The sequence below is a fragment of the Protomyctophum bolini genome (genome assembly GCF_963924005.1).
Source record: "Protomyctophum bolini genome assembly, chromosome: 17".
Classification (NCBI taxonomy): Eukaryota; Metazoa; Chordata; class Actinopteri; order Myctophiformes; family Myctophidae; genus Protomyctophum; species Protomyctophum bolini.
This window is the reverse complement of record NC_137878.1, coordinates 16,539,831-16,557,936: the sequence shown is the minus strand read 5'-3', so window position 1 is coordinate 16,557,936 and position 18,106 is coordinate 16,539,831. Positions and strand designations below refer to the sequence as shown.

Below are 18,106 nucleotides of genomic sequence, written 5' to 3'. Positions count from 1 at the left end.
CGCCAGGCTAAAAGGTCGAGCGGTGTCTGCCTGTCTGTGGGTCTAACGGTGCAGAGGGTAGAGAGAGAGAGGGTGTGAAATGTACCTCGCCATGGACTAAAAGGCGGTGAGGTTGCATGGTTGGTAGAGACACCAGAGACACCGTCGGAAAAAGTTACAAGTGCCGTGGCCACAATGTATCTATCCTGCCTAACTTATAACAAACTGAAGCACTTCAACTGCTCAGTCAGTCAGTCACACTATACAAGAGCCCAAATGGCCAAAATGCAATTGAGCAATTCTGGTCAATTAAGCCTCCGGTCTTAATGAGTTATAATGGATAATAATAAGCATAACTGGAATATTTGTGACTACTAAACAAAAGGCCGGAAATAAATAGACTTTGTAAAGAAAAAGGGGGAACATCCGATGGGAATCAACTATATTGTTGGGTCACAGTCTGAAACACAAAACGTAAAAATAAAATAAAAATTACAATACATTAGTGACAGAAGAGTATATATATATATATATATATATATATATATATATATATATATATATATATAGCACTGGGCCTAGCATCTGGGCACTTGTTTTCATGCATACACTACATTTTTTTGAATAGCAGAAATGGAGAATTAGACGTAGACACAACACTTGTCTGATAAACCAAGTTGTTTATTACAGGGGTGAGGAGACCATCCCCAAACTCCCATTTACCCATTCGAAAATAAATGTGTCCATTATTGAATCAATGACGAATTGTTCTCATTGTGTTGGGGGAAGCCCAATAAACAAAAACTACTATGTCTCCAAATAAGTAGACTAAAGCCAATTTAATACTGTGAATTTAATGAAGGCATCAAGGCAAACACAATTGTTACTTCATCCCATAGTCCAGAATCAATGCAGACAGCAGAGTTGTTAACTACCGTTTTAAATGCCTCTACGTTGATCTCATAATGACGGTTAAGACAGCAAGTTCAAAGAAGAGGACGCCACCATGGCTCACAGCCAGGGTGGAGAGCAGACACACGCACGCACACACACACACACGTCCCACACACACAGGGAAGAGGGGAAACCACAGCAGAAGAGAGGAGAGAGAAGGATAAAGCAGTGAAGGAGAAGAACAAGAAAAACACTCCAGTGGAGATCAAAGGAACAGACGAGAGATGGCTACAGGTGCACCATGTGAAGCCCTGACCTCAGCTGCCTCATGATCCATATCTCCAACATAAGACTGATGGTGGGAGAGAAAGGAGGGAGGGAAAGAATTGAGAGGTTGAGAGCGAAGAGAGGGCAAGCAGAAGCAGAGAGAGGAAGGGGGAGAGGAAAATAACCATTTAAAATTGAGGAGGGGAAAAAAGGGAGAAATGTGTGATGTGTGACTTGTTGGAAGCTCCTGTAAGTTTAAACCCCCAGATGAACTAAACTAACCTCGGTGAAGCACTGAGGTAAAACAAAAGTGTGTTTGTCGATCAAGACAAATTACAATTCATTGTGGAAGTCTGGCAGCAGACATGATGGATCATTTTACAGGCCATGTTGGCCAGCGTTTCAGTGTAATGAAGGTAGGGACAAAACAAAAGCCTCAACAAGCATTCCACACCCCAAAATACTTTACAGACCTGAGAGACCCACGGTTCAAAGCTCCAGTCCACTTCCTACAAGTTTTATATTTTATTAAAAGAAATACTACAGGATCCAGGAAATACGATGTTTTGAGAATTTGTTGCGATGCGACGTGATATTGTAAATCTCTTCAACCAATGTTCAGATTCAGAAATTATGACATTCCCAGAACAGGGACGCTATGGTTTGTACGTTTAAAAGGGAGGTCTTTTTTTGTGACTTGCAATGAGCAGTTTTGAACAATTACAACCAAATTTTGTCTAGATATGGCTTTAGTAGGATAGAGTCTTACTGGTAGGGATTCAGTGTTTAGATTTAGTGTGGGGATCCACTCGGAATTCCGACGGCGCATTAGTCCAACAACGTGGCTTTGCATGCATTTAGGGACAGGGTTAGTAATGGGGTGAGTCAGACCAACACGTCATTGGAATAATAATGCTGACCCCAAGGTGTGAGGAACTTCACACCTTGTTGTAACCCTTTACTTATAATAGCCTTGGTTTTAAATGGTGACGCTCTTCAGTATATTACAGGTAGGGAGAAGTTTCCTATGCGTGGAGACAGCTAAGCTAGTGTAATCAGTGACACGACAGCAGCCTCTCTGACCAGACTCAAAGCAGTCTCGTCCTGGTCGAGCTTCACTGCCTGCTGCAGGCACCAAACACTGTTATTAAGTCGGTCCTCAATTGGTGCGTTTGTTGGTGGATAATTTGATGAAAAGTACCTCAGTGTCTTTTTTAACAATGGCATTTCTAAACCTATATACAGTATGTTGGTGACATTGAAATATATAACCTCTAAATCCAGGACAAATTTAACACACCCTTGCCAGGATTTGTGATATGTTCAGCACCAGGACAAGCCATTGTAGAGAACAGGCAGGATATAACGGGTTCAAACGAAGAAAATAGGTAGGACAAACAAAATTGGTGGCTACGTTGTGTAAAAACACCAAAATGGCTTAAAAGACACCAGTAATTATCATAAACATCAACACACCCACAATGCAATCCAGTCAGTTTGAGGCATATCGTGACCTATATTTCCCAGAGAGAAACTATGCAAGCACACGCGCACACATGCTCTCACACAGACCGAGGTGTTTCTGAAACTGGCCTGAACATGCCTTCCCCCCCAGAAAATGACAAGCCTGTAAAACATCCAGCTATAATGAGCTGCTGGCTACCTGACTGACTGACTCAACAAGTCAGGCTTACTTCCTATAGACAGCATGGTTCATGCATGCATATGGGAGTGAGAGAGTGAAAGACAAAGGCAGAACATGCGTACACACACCATGGAGGTCATAAGCAGAAAATAAAAATGGGATTACAAGAGAAACTTAAAAGCAAAAGAGAACAAGGGAGAAGGCATAGAAGTGAGAGTGAGGTAAAGCACGAGCAGGATGTTTCATTTCGGAAGTGTGTTGAAGCAGTATTGATTCAGCCAGCCAAGCCTAGCATATTTGTTGCACAGCAACACACAGTCTTCAGAATAAGTTGTCTGTTCATTCTGCTGCAGGTAATAAGGTACTGAGGCTGACGCCCAACAGACTGAAGCCAGCCAACCACAGACAGAGCCATATCAGCAGCAAAGGCAGTTAAATCATAAGCCAGGCTGCTCTCATTAACACCATGGAATGTGGGATGGGATCATATATTTTATTTGCTAATACAGCTTTATCACCCTTTAGTAGTATTTCCTCTGTGTTCTCGGAGCCCATGGCCTGCCCCTCATAGCTGGAACATTAGCGATGCATTGCGGCAAGAAAAAAAAGTGAAATTAAATTAACAGCATTAGTGTGTATGCACACACGCAGACATGGCATCATGTCTACAAATCCCTCCCACTTTCAACAAAGGCGTTCCCATTTTTGGCATGCGATTAGAGGCGGACAGCTTTGAAATATTTATTTCCAAACATTCCAAAATATATATTTATTTTAAATAAATAAAAAATAGCTGATCCATAACAGCTTGTATTTAGGCTATTTTTGCTGTATTCATGTATAGGGCTTAAGTGGTTAACAAAACCAAACATTCAGAATCAGAAATGATGTGCAGCCTGAAGAATGCACAGACAATGTGTTAATTGTATTGAATAGTAAATGAGCTAACCAGAAACAGGCTTCAGGCTAATAAAGAATGCATGAACAACATGATTATACTGAATAGTGAGTCAACCAGTCAGACATAAAGAGGCACAGACAGCCTGTTGTGGAACTGGGGTGAGAAACAAAGTTGTGGCGGTGGAAATGGCAGAAGAGAGGGGAGTTCAGAGGGAGAGAGAGAGAAAAAAGATAGATGATAAATTTCTTCTTTTAAATCTGGCTTCTGTGTTGTGGTCTGGCCGCCAGACTACTTTCATTTTCCTCCAATAACACGCGCACACAAGTGCACAGTCACACCACACACACAGGGTCCAGCCTGTCGACGTCAACTGTTAGATTAAGCCATGTGCCCCACACACACACAGCTCAGGATAGGAGCCCACAGCTCCAAATCCGTGGCCCTAGATGAGTGAGTCAGTCTAGTGATTCCTGCCAATCACTTTTCATCTGGGTCCCCCTGGCCTCTCCTTCTCTCAGCATCTTTCCACGCAGACAAACGGTCTCCGAAGTCTATTAGCACTGGTTGAAGAAAACTGCCAGAAAAATCACACTTGTGTGAAGTAAGGGGCGCCCACTATAAACATAAAGTCTATATTTTACTGCCACTATATATGTTACGAGACATGAATGCAGTGTGTTATTCTAAAACGACTATCACATCTCTAGAGAATAATCTTCTTACTCTTCTAAATATTGAGCAACGGCACTGTGTGGATGAGATGCTCATGTCTGACAGGGATTTGGAGACCTCTTCTTAACGATCAACAATGGGATTGTTCCCTTACAGAGAAACCAGCTTGGCCAAGACACGACTGGAGGCCAACCATCAGCGTCATTTGCTGGGTTTCCCCCCCCCCTTTGCCGGGGTGAGTTAAGAGATTTGGTTCCAACAGTGCTACCACTCTGCTGTATTGGGATGGTTATTGTAGAAATGTCAAAAGCTGCTGACTGGATCTGGTTTCACCACGTTCCTCTGTGAACAAATGTCAGTACACTGCCATGGCGATTAGATGAGCTGCCCACGTTTACCTTCTTGGTGGCTCCATTCATTGAAGGAACCTGATTTGGTTTCAGCCATGCCTAGTTGACTCTATTTCAACTGATACAGGGTTAGTAGAAACAAAAAAAATCACTGCCTTCTGAGAAAAAGCAGGACAGAACCTCCTACAATGAAGTCCAATAAGACAACATTTATTTGTAATTTTTTACATTTTATAGGATACTTTCAGATCATTTTCCTACACTTTGCTCCAAAGAATGGCCAACAAGCGTAATTTCTTCAACATGACAAAGTGATTAACGGTTCCAGGCCTTCCACCACTGTCTGTGCATAGCATACTAATGCTGAAAACTTGTGAAACGGGGGACTTTCTACATGTGTCACGTCTTAGTCAGTCTTTCCTTATTGGCAGCCCCCCCATGCTTCTTAATCCTCCAGTCTATTGCATTAAAGTAAGATTCTCTAGTCTCTAGACTGAGTGGCTCTCTCTCTCTGTGTAAAAACATTAAAGACAGGGGCACGCTGGCGTCACCGCAGGGAGATGGCAACCCCAAAATGAGCATGCTCCTCAATAGCTTTAGAGGGGGAATTACAAGAGTGTGTGTGTTAATGCAACGCAGGCATTGGCCATTTACACGAGTGTGTGGGCTCCAGGGCCTCTCACATTGTGTGTGTGTCTAGGGGATAGAATGGAGGAGATGAGTGATTGAGTGAGCGAGAGAAACCAAACTCAAACATTGTGTGATCAGAAATGCTGCACACAGGAATACAATCTCCCATTAGAAATGGTCAAATGGATTACTTAAATGTGTCCTTAAATTACTGTAAAAATCACATGCATGGTATGTGAGCTTGTGTGTGGTCACTGTTTGCTAAATCCCCCCAGCTGTGATGTAGTCTGGGGCTGTAAAGACTGCAGAGACTCTGGGGAGCTGGCGTAGGGTATTAGGGGAGTAGTTTGGGAAAAACGAGGGAGGAGGCGGCGAGAGAGGCCAGACTAACTTTATGACCCATCTCCGGTGTTGACCTGGTCAAATGGTGCCATTGTTATCAGTGAAACAATTTATAGCCTCTCTTGTGAAGTAATTTATCAGACTTGGCCAGGGCCTGACAAATCAACACACTCCTAAGGCCAGGGCCTGACAAATCAACACACTCCTAACAACTAACAAGTAAGTTGAGGAAAAATAAAAAAGAAACCAAAAAAGAAAAAAAAGACAGTACAAGAACCAATTATAGAAGAAAGGGTATGGGTTTGGGAGAATAAAACTCCTTTCCCATAATTTGCATGTAAAGCGGGCAATATGCACTCATTTCAAATGCCGATTTTGTACACCATCAATGTCAGCTCTCTATAGTCCCCGGTTGTCAGATTACCTTTAATGTTCTCCCGCCTTGCAAGTGTGAATGAAAATGCATGCGTTTACTGGTACCATCATGAGTCATGACAGTGCTTACATAAACTGCTTCCTAAAAACAATGTTGGCACTTGGCGTGAGAGTCACTGGAAAAGCTCTCTACCGGTTGAGATAGCATGGGGGTGAGAGAGAAGGCATGTTACGCTTGGGTCTAGAGAGCATCAGATGAGATGAGACGTTGTGAGTGTGTGTACTCATCGGATATAGTGACAGTGACCATATGTGATGCAACCGAGGCGAAACTGTCCAATTGCCTATATATGGTAATGCCCATATATGAAGATCCCTGATGTCATCAATATTGGCAACAATATTAGCAACTCTAAATCTGACCTCAAACCCTTAGATCTCCATATATGGAGCGGACCTGTTCTGACATTCCATGTTGATCCTTCCCCATCCATCCTTCCTCTTTGATGTCTACCTTTTGACTGATACCTGTCCAACTCTAGATAGGCATGCCCCAAAGTTATTAGTGCAGCCACGCCCGGCAGCCGGCTAAAACTAGAGTTTTCAACAGGGCCGAAAATTAAGGCCCAGCTCTACCTGGACCCTCATCAAACCCTGTACACACAAGACACAGCCCTGGCTGCCACCCTTAGATCTCCATATATGGAGCTGACCTGTTCTGACATTCCATGTTGATCTGACCTCATCAAACCCTGTACACTCAAGACACAGCCCCCGCTGCCACCCTTAGATCTCCATATATGGAGCTGACCTGTTCTGACATTCCATGTTGATCTGACCTCATCAAACCCTGTACACTCAAGACGCGCTCGAGAATTAATTCCATATGTTGATCTGACCCCCCAATGCCAAAACACCAGCTCTCGCCCAGCAGTCTGCTGTCACCCAGGCGGATCGTGCCTGCTTCTCACTTCACGCTTCTCGCCCTCAGGCGTCTCACTGGTAGTATCTTATCAAATAATCTTATCTAATAATTAATGTAAAGTCTGTCTGTAAAACACAAGGGGCCCATCTCCACACACCGCGGCGCACGGCAAGTCTACACGCACCTATCACCAGACGGCCCTGTGCTCTCGCTTCAATTTGAAATGCTTACAAGCGCCAAAAGATTGCTGCCACTGTGTTAATTTACTTCATTTTCGTCTAAAACAACTCCTGGCCATCATCCCGCAGAACACATGTCACAAGTGAAATGCGGGACATTTCACAAACGTTATGTGCACTAACGCACTGTACATCATTTGGTGTTCATATATTCAGAACGGGTAAGGACTAGAAATTAAATGGATGGAATTAATCCATACGTTAAAAAAGAAAATCACTAGGGGTATCCTCTAAAGATTTACATGCTGCCGAAATGGTCGCAGTTCATCTGATGGTCTCCCAACCACCCTTGTCCAACTACTCCTTCTGTGCTCACTTCCCGCAGTCTAGCTTTGATCTGTCCAGAGGTGAGAAATCTGCTGTGACCCGTCAATGTTGTGTGAGTTGTGCGTGTAAACGTGTGAGAGAGGGTGCACATTCTGTCCGACCGTGTGAAAGAGAGACAGGCGGTATGCGTGTGTGTGTGTGTGTGTGTAGAGAGACAGAGTGCATCCATTTGTCTGTACTGAACTGCCGTCTGTGTGGAAGAGATGCAGCCAGGTGAGTCTATGAGAAAAGGAGACTCGGTCGGTGTGTGTGTGTGAGAGAGATAGATCAAACAGTCAGATCGAAATCTCACCAACAACACACTGCTAACACAAACATTCATTTTTACGGTGTGTCTGCAGGAAAATAGCAGTCTATGAGAGGGTTGGTGTGTCCGTCTGCCACCAATCTTGCAAAACGCAGGACCGATGAGTGCCAAATTTCCTGTGCACACTGCCAGTAGGCCACAGAAGTACATACTTTTGGAAATATTCTATTAATTTTTTTATAGTATACAGTATAAGTAGTTGATTTCCATGGGGTTGTGATCAGGCTGAAACCTTGCTCAAATAGTCAGATGTCACAGGCTGGCCACAACAAATCCAGTTCCACTTGGAGCCACACCGTTCCCGTGCCATGTGGATCATTATATTATTTTTAAGTGAAAGCATACACAAACTTGATCACAAATCCACTCATTTACTCATATACACTTGTCCTCTTTCGAACACAAAATAGTTGTTTCTCTAATACACACTCGCGCTCAGACAGATAAACACTCGCCCGGGTACACACACACACACACACACGTCACAGGCACACCACACACACATACAGACAGCCACAGAGACCTAGGGCGAGTTGTAACAACCATTGAAGGAGAGAGGAGATTGGGGGAAGCTAACCACAGGGTTCCCACTGGATCCATGGCTGGTACAGAGTTACAGACCAAACAAGCCAACCCCAGACACCCTGCACACCCGGTGTCTACGCCAATGTCTCTCTCTCTCTCTCTCCGTCTGTCTGAATGTAATTTCTTATTCCGTCTCCCTCGTTGTGTCTTCCTCCTCTGTGTTCCGTCCTGTTCTTCCATGTATCTGATTCTTTGTCTACCTCCTTCTGTCTCTGGGATCCAAACAAGACAATCGCTACAGGCATATTGAGTATTAGGTGTGCCAACTTCTCACAGAGAAAACATTACGCATTTGATATTTTTGGCTCATTGTTCAACAATTGAACACTCAACAATCAACACTCACACAGAATGAATGAGCAAGTAGCAGTTCCACTGCTAATATGCTGTAGTGCAGGGGTAACCAACCAGGGGTTCGGGAGCTACCAGTAGCTTGCACGAGGCCACGAGCCATTCAAGTAGATCCCGGAGTGAGCTGGTGTCAGACTGACAGGCAGCCAACCATCACTACCAAAACACAGAACGTGGATTTTGACTAGCTCGCAGACATGTGTATCGAGTCATCAACTGCAGAGTTTGTTTGTTCTCTTGTTTGACCGCTATCCGTTAACTTGTGATGCACAACTTGTGCATAATAGTCATGCATATCAGAACAGAACTACGGTATAAAAACCCACAGAGCTAAACAGCATCTCACTCACTACTATACCTACACAGGAAAGCAGTCCGACTATGGAAAAATACATTTGTCTTAATATTTTGGCATTGATTATCAGTATTTATTTTTATTTAAACTATAGTGTTTGTGTGCACATGAATTGAGCCCGTCAGTGTTTTTTTAAACATAGCCTATTTTAGTGGTAGATCATGGCTTACAATTGGGAATAAAATGGGCTCTTGGGCTTGAGCTGGATTTTGTCTTTTTACATACAATCCAATACTGATTCACGAGATGCATTAACACCAACAGAATTGGGATGGCCATTCATAATAAAATAAAAAGTACCATTTAGATGGGGGCTTAGCTGGTAATATTGCAAGCGGAATGTGTTCTTAATGGGGATAATATTTGTAATATACCTTTACAAATATAAATATAATATACAAAAGCAAAGCAAACCTAAGGCTACTAGACCATGTAGGTTTGAAAACATCTGTAAGGCCTTTCTTAGGGCTTGGATATTTCACATTTTCAATTTGGTGGTCTGACCAAAAGGGGAAAAAAATAAAAAACAGGTAGGCCATGCAAGAGTACACATACAGGAAACCCCTGGCTTGGTTAGACCCAGTCCAAACAACCACAAAGCCAGGCTGTGCTGTGTCTCTCAGTTTCCATGCTGGCCCCAGACAGCAACCTGCAGGTCGGCCTTTCCCACTACCTTTAACTCTGTGCCGGTTTGTTTTCTGGGCACTTGAGGTAAACCTTTTCTGATATATTGCACCGAACGTAGCAGTGCTGAGCCAAACAATTAACTTGTTTCAACTGGTCCTGCGATTAAATCAATTCGACTGCTGAACCTGACTTTCCCGTACTAATTGATAAAGACCCCTTACCCTGCCGAACCCGACTTTCGTTTTATTCGCCAATTTTGATAACTTAAGACATACAAGGTTTTCCGCAAACACATTGAGATAAGTCATACGTTTGGATCACATGACCGGAACAAAACCACTGACGCTCGCTTCTCAGGGCTGCTGGGAAATAAGTGTCTCAATGAAACCATATCGGAAATGGCGGTCGCAGTGTTTCTCTGTTGTTATCGATGGCACTTGTGGAATATTACCAGACACTAGGAAAAGCGACCACGTTATTTTAAGGGAGGGGGGGGGGGGGCTCACTCAGATTTCTAATTTCACTCTGAATGTAGTTAACGATAACGATGGAAATAGTTTCATTTTTTTCAAAACCTCCATGAATATTAATAATACTCCCCAAAAAATATGCAGGATTATCAACAATAATGCAATTCTAGATTGAGACTTGAGAAAGGAAATGTCATTTTCAAATGTGTTGAAAGTCAATGGGGCTTGACGGCCCGGGTATCGGAGGAGACCTGAGGCTTTCTTCACCCTCCCAATGACTGATTGTGGGGGTTAGCAGAGATGGAGTACTTGTAGAGAGGCTGGGGAATTGGCTATACTAAATTAAAATGTTTTTCGTTTTTCTCTTCTTAAGTCTTTTCATTATGTCTGCCCACGATCATACAGTACGTTTGTTTACCCCAGTCACTGATACTAAAATCTGATAATATATTTTTCTACGAATCTGTGACTTGACACCCATACTGTTATAAAACAAAAACTAAAAGATTTTGAAAAGAAAGTAAGTCAATGGGACTTTTTACAAAGCCAATGGTCAATCCTGTGTAAAGCCCTGTGGGGAAGTTAACCGCCTCAGCTTCTCAAACAGCCAGAAAGAAAACTGGAAGTGTACTGTACATTTCACCACCACCACTCACTGGTTGATTTTATAACAGCCAACATTGACACCCTACCTGCTTCCCCAGTCAACCCCTCTAGAGTCTGTCTACAAATAGCTGACAACCCCAGACATGCTGCCTTGGCTGAGGTCAGCACCTCTCCTGATCACTACACCCAGTCAACTTAAAACAACCAAAACCTGGGCTCTTCCACCACCTCCACCCTCCACAAGGGCACAAGCAAAGACACTTAAAATCTTTTGGAGTTGGCACTAGTTCTCCCAACATCCAAAACAGAGGAGGTCTCTGCCAGACTTTCCTACACTGTGCCGCTGCAATTCAATGCGAGGCCCACACTTATGTCAATCATTGACTTGGAAGCTCTGCTGACTCCACACCCTTCCTAGTTTTAGGTTAATCCACAAAAAACAGGCACAGCAACACAAAACCAGGTTTTTCCCCAACCAAAACACTAAAGTATAGGGCAATATACTGGACAACCATCATCCTTTCTCAGCGACTCTTTCTGAAGAGCTCATATGGTCCCTTTCCAATGAACTATAAAAGTTTCAAATTCCTCATGGCCAAGTCTTTGATGAGACTACAGCTGCATAGCTCTTCTTTCACTTCCTCCCTTACACATATATAAAACATTAACCATGTGGGTAAACCAAACGTTAACAGTATAAAGTTAGTCGATATTCTTTATAAAATGACAACCTAGCCAAGTAAAAGGGCATAGCTGGGTTATGCCGGAACCTCAGCATCCTGTCAGGTATTCCAAAGATGGCAGTTACCCCCTGAAAAGCCTTCCTTATCAGCTCAGTGAGGCGAGTAGTTGGTTCTACTTGGCCTGTCCTGTCCGTTCGTCTACTGTACTGGGGGTCCACTGCCACAGAGCCTGGCTCTGTGGCTCCATAAGCTCACAGGTTCAAGGCAACAGAGGCAGGCACTCAAACAAAGACATTGTGGATTTTCAATGTTCTCTAAAGCCACAAATAACGGCTCCAGAGGAAACCTGCATTTTGTCGAAACCTAGCCCACACTTCTCTCTGAGAGCTATAAAACTGAATTCCTCAAAACTAAAATTACACAGGCGGATCCCTGTGGAACACCTAGTCTTTACTCTACACAGGCTCCAGCCCTTTTTCATACCATGCATGCGATGTGAAATGACCGACTACACAATGTTAAGCTTTAAGTATTGTTTGCTTGCCTAATGTATGGTCTACTCTCTGCACATATGTTCACAAGCAACACAGGATATACAGTACAAAATGGACAAGGAGAACAGTTCTTCAAATCCCTAACTGTATATCCCAAAAATCCTTGAATGGATATCATGGCTAGCAAGAAATTGCACCTGATTAGGATTGTAAAAGCTTCCTCTCAAAACATTTCAAGATACGGTCCATATCAAAGACTTGTCAATCCTCTATGTTTAAAGTTATGCAGTTACAGTAATTTCCCAATGTCAACATGGGGTCATATGAGAAAGAAAAAAAAGATTAGGAGCCTGATTCATGTGTTACGCAGCCCCACACCACAAGTCTCTATTCTTGGCAAGCAACACATTTCATGTGTCATTTGTATATCTGTACGTTTAAGCTCGCCTTAGAAGCACAAAAAGCAATGCAAGAGATGAAAACACTGGATGTAAAGGGAAGTTGGGCCCCATGCAAAAAGGGTCACATCCCAACTTATGAGCTTGTGGAGGTTTATCCTTTTTCAAACTAAGTACTGGATGAACCAGACTTGCAAAGAGAAAAAAATATACAATTTCCTACAGCGCTTTCTAATACACCCACAGTTTATGTTTTGCCCAGCATGGCCCTGCTCCGACTGTTTTCTCTACTCTATCACTGCACTAAATGGATTACCAATACCATAGTCATCTCACACACACACATCCAGGAAAAGAGGACTTCCGTTGCATTGAGGGACCACATGAAAAACAGAGGCTGGGGCCTTAGTTCAGGTGGTGGGGTCAGCGTCCTGATGACAGAAGAAAAGCTAGACGACACACCAGAGAACTGTTGACGTCACAGCAATAGCGACCAGTGGTACTTTTTCCACACCTTGCTTTCCTAGCCTGGGACCATCAGTTATTAGGAATGTGGTTGGGTCAATGTAAATAAGCTGCATAGGCGTGTATGAGAGAGGGAAAGTAATCACCTGTGCACTTTTATATTCATTTTTCTGTCATGTTGTCCTTTAATGCAATTTTGTTTTTGTTTGCAGAAGCCAGAGAATGGTCAACATTAATCTTTTGTCATTTTCTGTACCTCTCTACATTAAAAACTATTTGTCAAAGGAAAGTTTACAGAGAACAAATGGCTTATTCTGGCAATGACCTCATTCACACTTAATTGATTCATAGTAAGTGCCGAAAATAGCCAATATACAAGCTAGTTTGCGTTTTGTATTTTATAATTAGGTATACACATTTTGTCATGGATTCAGAGATGTATTGTATCATTTAAAAAAAATAAACTAAGAGCCGTATTCACAGTTAAATCTGGCACTGCTAGACGTCATGTCCAACAAAAATACTAGTTTAATGTATATTGAGACAATCGTCCTTTTTGTAAAGACTAGTTCATTTTAGTTAACTATAATAAGCTTGGTATAAATCAGATTAAAACAAATGCATCGTCAAATGGAATGCCACTCAGTAATAAAAAAAAAACCCAAAGCAAAACATACTTCAAGTAAACATCACACTTGTCTTTTCTTGTCGAAAAGACCAAAAGACCCCCTTCCACATGGCATTTGTATGATTGGGCCTTTAGTTTCTTCCTGTTCCAATTGTTTTTCATATTGAACTTTGAATCACTTGATTGTACAGAAGACGTAGTGTAGACAAAAATACATAGAGCAGCTCATACCTACAGTGTACACTCTTACACTAAATCTACATTACATTTTTGGATCCATGCTATTCGCAAAGTCACATTTGGATCCCGGGGTCTATGTGATTTGACTTTTTATTTTCTCACGTAACCTCAAAAGTCTCAAACAGCAAATCTCAAACAGCAGCTGTGTGTGGTTCCAGAAATCCAAATGAAAAGGTCAGAACAGAAAAAGACACATTCCTGTGCATCCGTCACCTAAGTGGCTTCCAAAATTTAGAAACAATCATCTCAGCCTCAACTTGTAGTGCAATCCTGCTCCCTCCCTATGATGTTGGTGGCAACCCTACTGAATATTGGTCAGTCTCTGAGGAACACGGTTTGTTTTCTCAAGGACAAACAATGCCCATTGTTCCTTGAAATGAGTTCTATTTTCCCTAGCATGGGGTAGAGCTTTTTAGTCTTGCCTGCATTATTATTACATCTACGCAGATTCGCATGAAAGATGTCTTGTTTTTCTTCCTGTAATTACAATGGGCTGACTCAACAACCTGCGACCAAATGGATTTCCTCAAGGGCAATTTGGTTACGCTGGTAAAAGTCAAACAGTCACTTTGTTGTGAACACAGGGCCAGCCACATCAATGTCAGGTATAGCAGCAGTGACGGACATATGGGCACACACACACACACACACACGAGGAAACATACGCATGTGCGGCACACATACTCGCACCAAAGCACATATGGTCAAAACAGCAAGCCTGCCTGCCCTACAGACCTGACACCATTTCTGGATGCTGGCTAATGGCTCATGTACAGGTTAATTTAATCCATATACTAACTACACATACATACAAATACACTTTGTAGCAGCAAAGCGTGGCTCGGCCCTCTGGCTGGTCCACGTACAGCTGTGACGTCTCACATGTGGCATGTTGTTTATACAAGGAGTAACACAAGTGGAAAATTGGAGCTGGTGGGGCCAGACGGCTGACTTCCTGGTAGGAAGAGAGTGGAGGCTGACCCACATATATATATAACGGGCCATAGGCTGACGGCATGACTACGGGAAACAGGACAAAAGACCTGTGTGGCGCTATACTGAATGGAGCTATGCAAGTAGGATATATATACCATCAGATGTCAACCGAGGGACTGTGGAACCCATGTGTCTTTAGATATATGCCAAGGTTGAGAGTGTAAAATATTGACCCAATTGGATGCTCATTGCTTACAGCCATGTCAGGTTTTACACATCTTAAGAGATTTACTGTAAGTTACTCAAGACAACTGACAGAAAAAAACATTATGCTACATACACACACTACACTATTAGGGGCTTGGGATTCCAGGTAGATTCTCTTGATAGTATGATGGGGGTCCTTACACAGCTTGCCTATGAGTTGTGACATGTCAAGTTAAAAATAGGTTGGTTTCTTTCCACCCACCTGAGGAATACAGTTTGTTGTTCTTCTCAATAAGCGTAAATTAAGTACCATATGCTGTGGGCATTGGGCATCAATGATGTATGATGTTATGCTAATGTTTTAGCAGGGTCACAACAATACCACACAATGTTGGGGACAGAAAAACACGTCTCCCTTTTGTGTTTAATGTTAATCATTGATAACATCAGAAACCCCTACAAAGGGCCATAGGTAGCTCTCAATGGTCTATATAAACAAAAGCAAAACAATACACCAACAAATGGGACTGCAGTTTCCTGAAACAAAGAATTAAAAAACACCACCTACTTTTAAAACCAAATTAAGTTCACTTTGCTAACCTGGACAATTGAGTGATTGTGGAAAACCAGTGCACGCACACACACACACACACACACACACACACACACAATGTACCACAAAAAGCACGTTTTCCCACCAGATAACTGGAAACTTGGAAAATACAACATAGCCGCAAATCTAATATGTCTGAATGTATAGTACACCCAATTGTGTCTGATACAATGTGTGGTTTAAGGTCCAAAGACAGGATCACCCAGGTCCTGTAGCAGGCTGTTTAGGCCTAATATCAAGGAGTTACACACCCCACAATCTTCAAAACAGTAAACATACATTCCAAACGAATACATACTCATATTACCCGAATATTAGTCTGTGAGGATACACATCAATTTCATAGTTGCGTGGTACTCCCCTCTCAAATGTCGGGTTCCAAGGTGTTGGAACATGGAACATTGCAGTCCCTAGCTGACTGCAGTGCTGCTGACCACCACTCAAACATTGAGACAACATACTAGATGGTGCATGCCCTGGCTTTAAGGCTTTAACAAGCATCTAAACCCTCTAAAGTCTCGACAAACTAGCTATATCAAGTCATGGGCTGCAGATAACTTTAAATGCCGGTTTAAAAGGTCCAACTAAAACATAGGATGCGAATTATACACACGGAGCTGCTTGCTTCGTTCCAGTAAATAGACTGAATCCTGTTCTGCGTGAGCTACTACTAGGCAAAAGATGATAAAGACGGTTTTGAACGTTGATCCACATCTCTAAAGTTGTCGACTGACACCGAGTAACAATGTATCGTTTAACTGTGAAACAATATAAACCACGCTTGTGTCTTTAGTGCTACATTGTAACAACTCGCCGTGGAACTTTGTAAACACAGAACGTTGCTCCGTGTGGAATGTTTCCCCGTTCGAGTTAATCTACGGAGCTAAACCCCATCTCCTCCTGCTAACTGCTTTCTACAAGTACAACATAAAGTTATACAGCGCCGGTTAAAAACCTCCCTGTTGTTCGCACAGTTGAAAGGAGACGAAACAAAACAAACGGGGCTATAAGTGATGCCAACTTCTGCACGTTTTGCTGAAACAATGACAAGAGAGTTTAGAGATGAATCCATTCCAGCGCCATAATTTGTCACACTTTCTCTAGGGTAGCGGAGATGAGGGGGGGGGGGTGTAGTTAGCGAGGCTAACCGTGTTAGCTTAGGAAGCTACACACATACACTGTATCAAGTTGTGTGTACATAAAAACAACAAAACGTTGTGTAAAAGTTTCTTACCCGAATCTCCCGGGGTTTTCATTGCAGGTCTTGTGTTCTGCTAGCCTGGTTAGCAGTGTTGGACACCCACTCCTTTTGCTCCGGTGCTGCTCCGGGTCGAGCGGCTTTAAAAAACCTCCAAACCTCGCCGTTCGTTGGTTGTAGCAGCGCGAGCTTTATGCTAAAGTTGTTCCCTTCAACCCCCTCTCCTCCCACCACCACCCACCCCGCTGGTTACGTTCTCACGGGGGAGAGTTGCGCTAATTGCGTACGTACACGTCGCGAACTTTCTCGCGACAACTTTTTGCCCTGAAAAATAAAAACAAAAAATATAGCATATATTTATGTTATGGTTGTTACGGACGAGGCTGAAGGAAAAAGTTGCGCTGCTGGCCTCAGGGGGGGAAAACCCCACTCGCCAGGATGTGTTGATTGAATGTCGCAGCTCTAACTTTGAGTGAGAAGTGGCTGCAGAGAGAAAGAGTCGTGCCGATAGACAGAGGAGAGACAGAGAGAGAGAGAGAGAGGGAGAGTGGGGGAATGCACCGCCGCTTCAACTGCACACACGCACACAGATCTACTAGACTACTACTATACTATTTCGAGACGTTTGTTACAACAACTCTTCTTCCACCACCTCATCCCTCACCGACAGTCACAACAAAAGCGCACCACAGAAATAAATAAAAAGTATCAACCCAAAATGGAGAAAACACTGATTCACACTTCTTTCCTCTCCCCGACTCCCCCACTTCTGTCTCTCTCCGGCACAGACTTTTCTTTTTCCACTCACTTCGTATTCTCAACCAACCCCCCCTTCATCTCTCTCGCTCTGTCGGGGTGTCGTGTTTCTCTCTCTCCTCTGCCACACGGGGCCGCCCACGCCAACCAACCCGCCCGGCCAGGGAGCGAGAGGAGAGGAGGAGAGGGGAGAGGAGAGCACACTTTGTCGCTCGGCTCCGGTTGGCGCGTCACCGTCGTTGCCGAGGAGACTCGTCTCGTTGCTGCCGATTGAGGTATCCTGTTTTACCGGTAAATGCATTGCACGTTATATCTGTTCACGACTGTGTGTGTGTGTGTGTGTGTGTGTGTGTGTGTGTGTGTGAAGGCGATCATCAGACAGGTGCTTTTACATTTTTAAATCACAGTGCAGGCCAGGGTTCTGGTGGATGGATTAGGCGGCCTATAATTCCAAAGAGCCAGAGGACATTATGAGCGTTTAGTTTATTCATTGGCATATTATTATAGCCCTTACACACTTGAACATATATACACTTCAGAACTTGCATTCTGCACTATGAAAAGTGTGTGTGTGTGTGTGTGTGTGTGTGTGTGTGTGTGTGTGGGTGTGGGTGTGTGTGTGTGTGTGTGTGTGTGTGTGT

At 43.2% G+C, this 18,106-nt stretch overlaps 1 protein-coding gene across 1 annotated transcript in view; it reads right to left on the bottom strand.

The window, feature by feature from the left end:
• Positions 1–17,485, bottom strand: part of erf (Ets2 repressor factor) — a 43,532-nt gene extending 26,047 nt beyond the window's left edge. The window contains exon 1 of the mRNA XM_080787647.1: positions 16,746–17,485. Within this exon, the coding sequence (XP_080643773.1) occupies positions 16,746–16,767 (22 nt within the window). The 5' untranslated portion in view covers positions 16,768–17,485. The remainder of the gene's footprint in view (positions 1–16,745) is intronic.
• Positions 17,486–18,106: the final 621 nt, after the last annotated feature.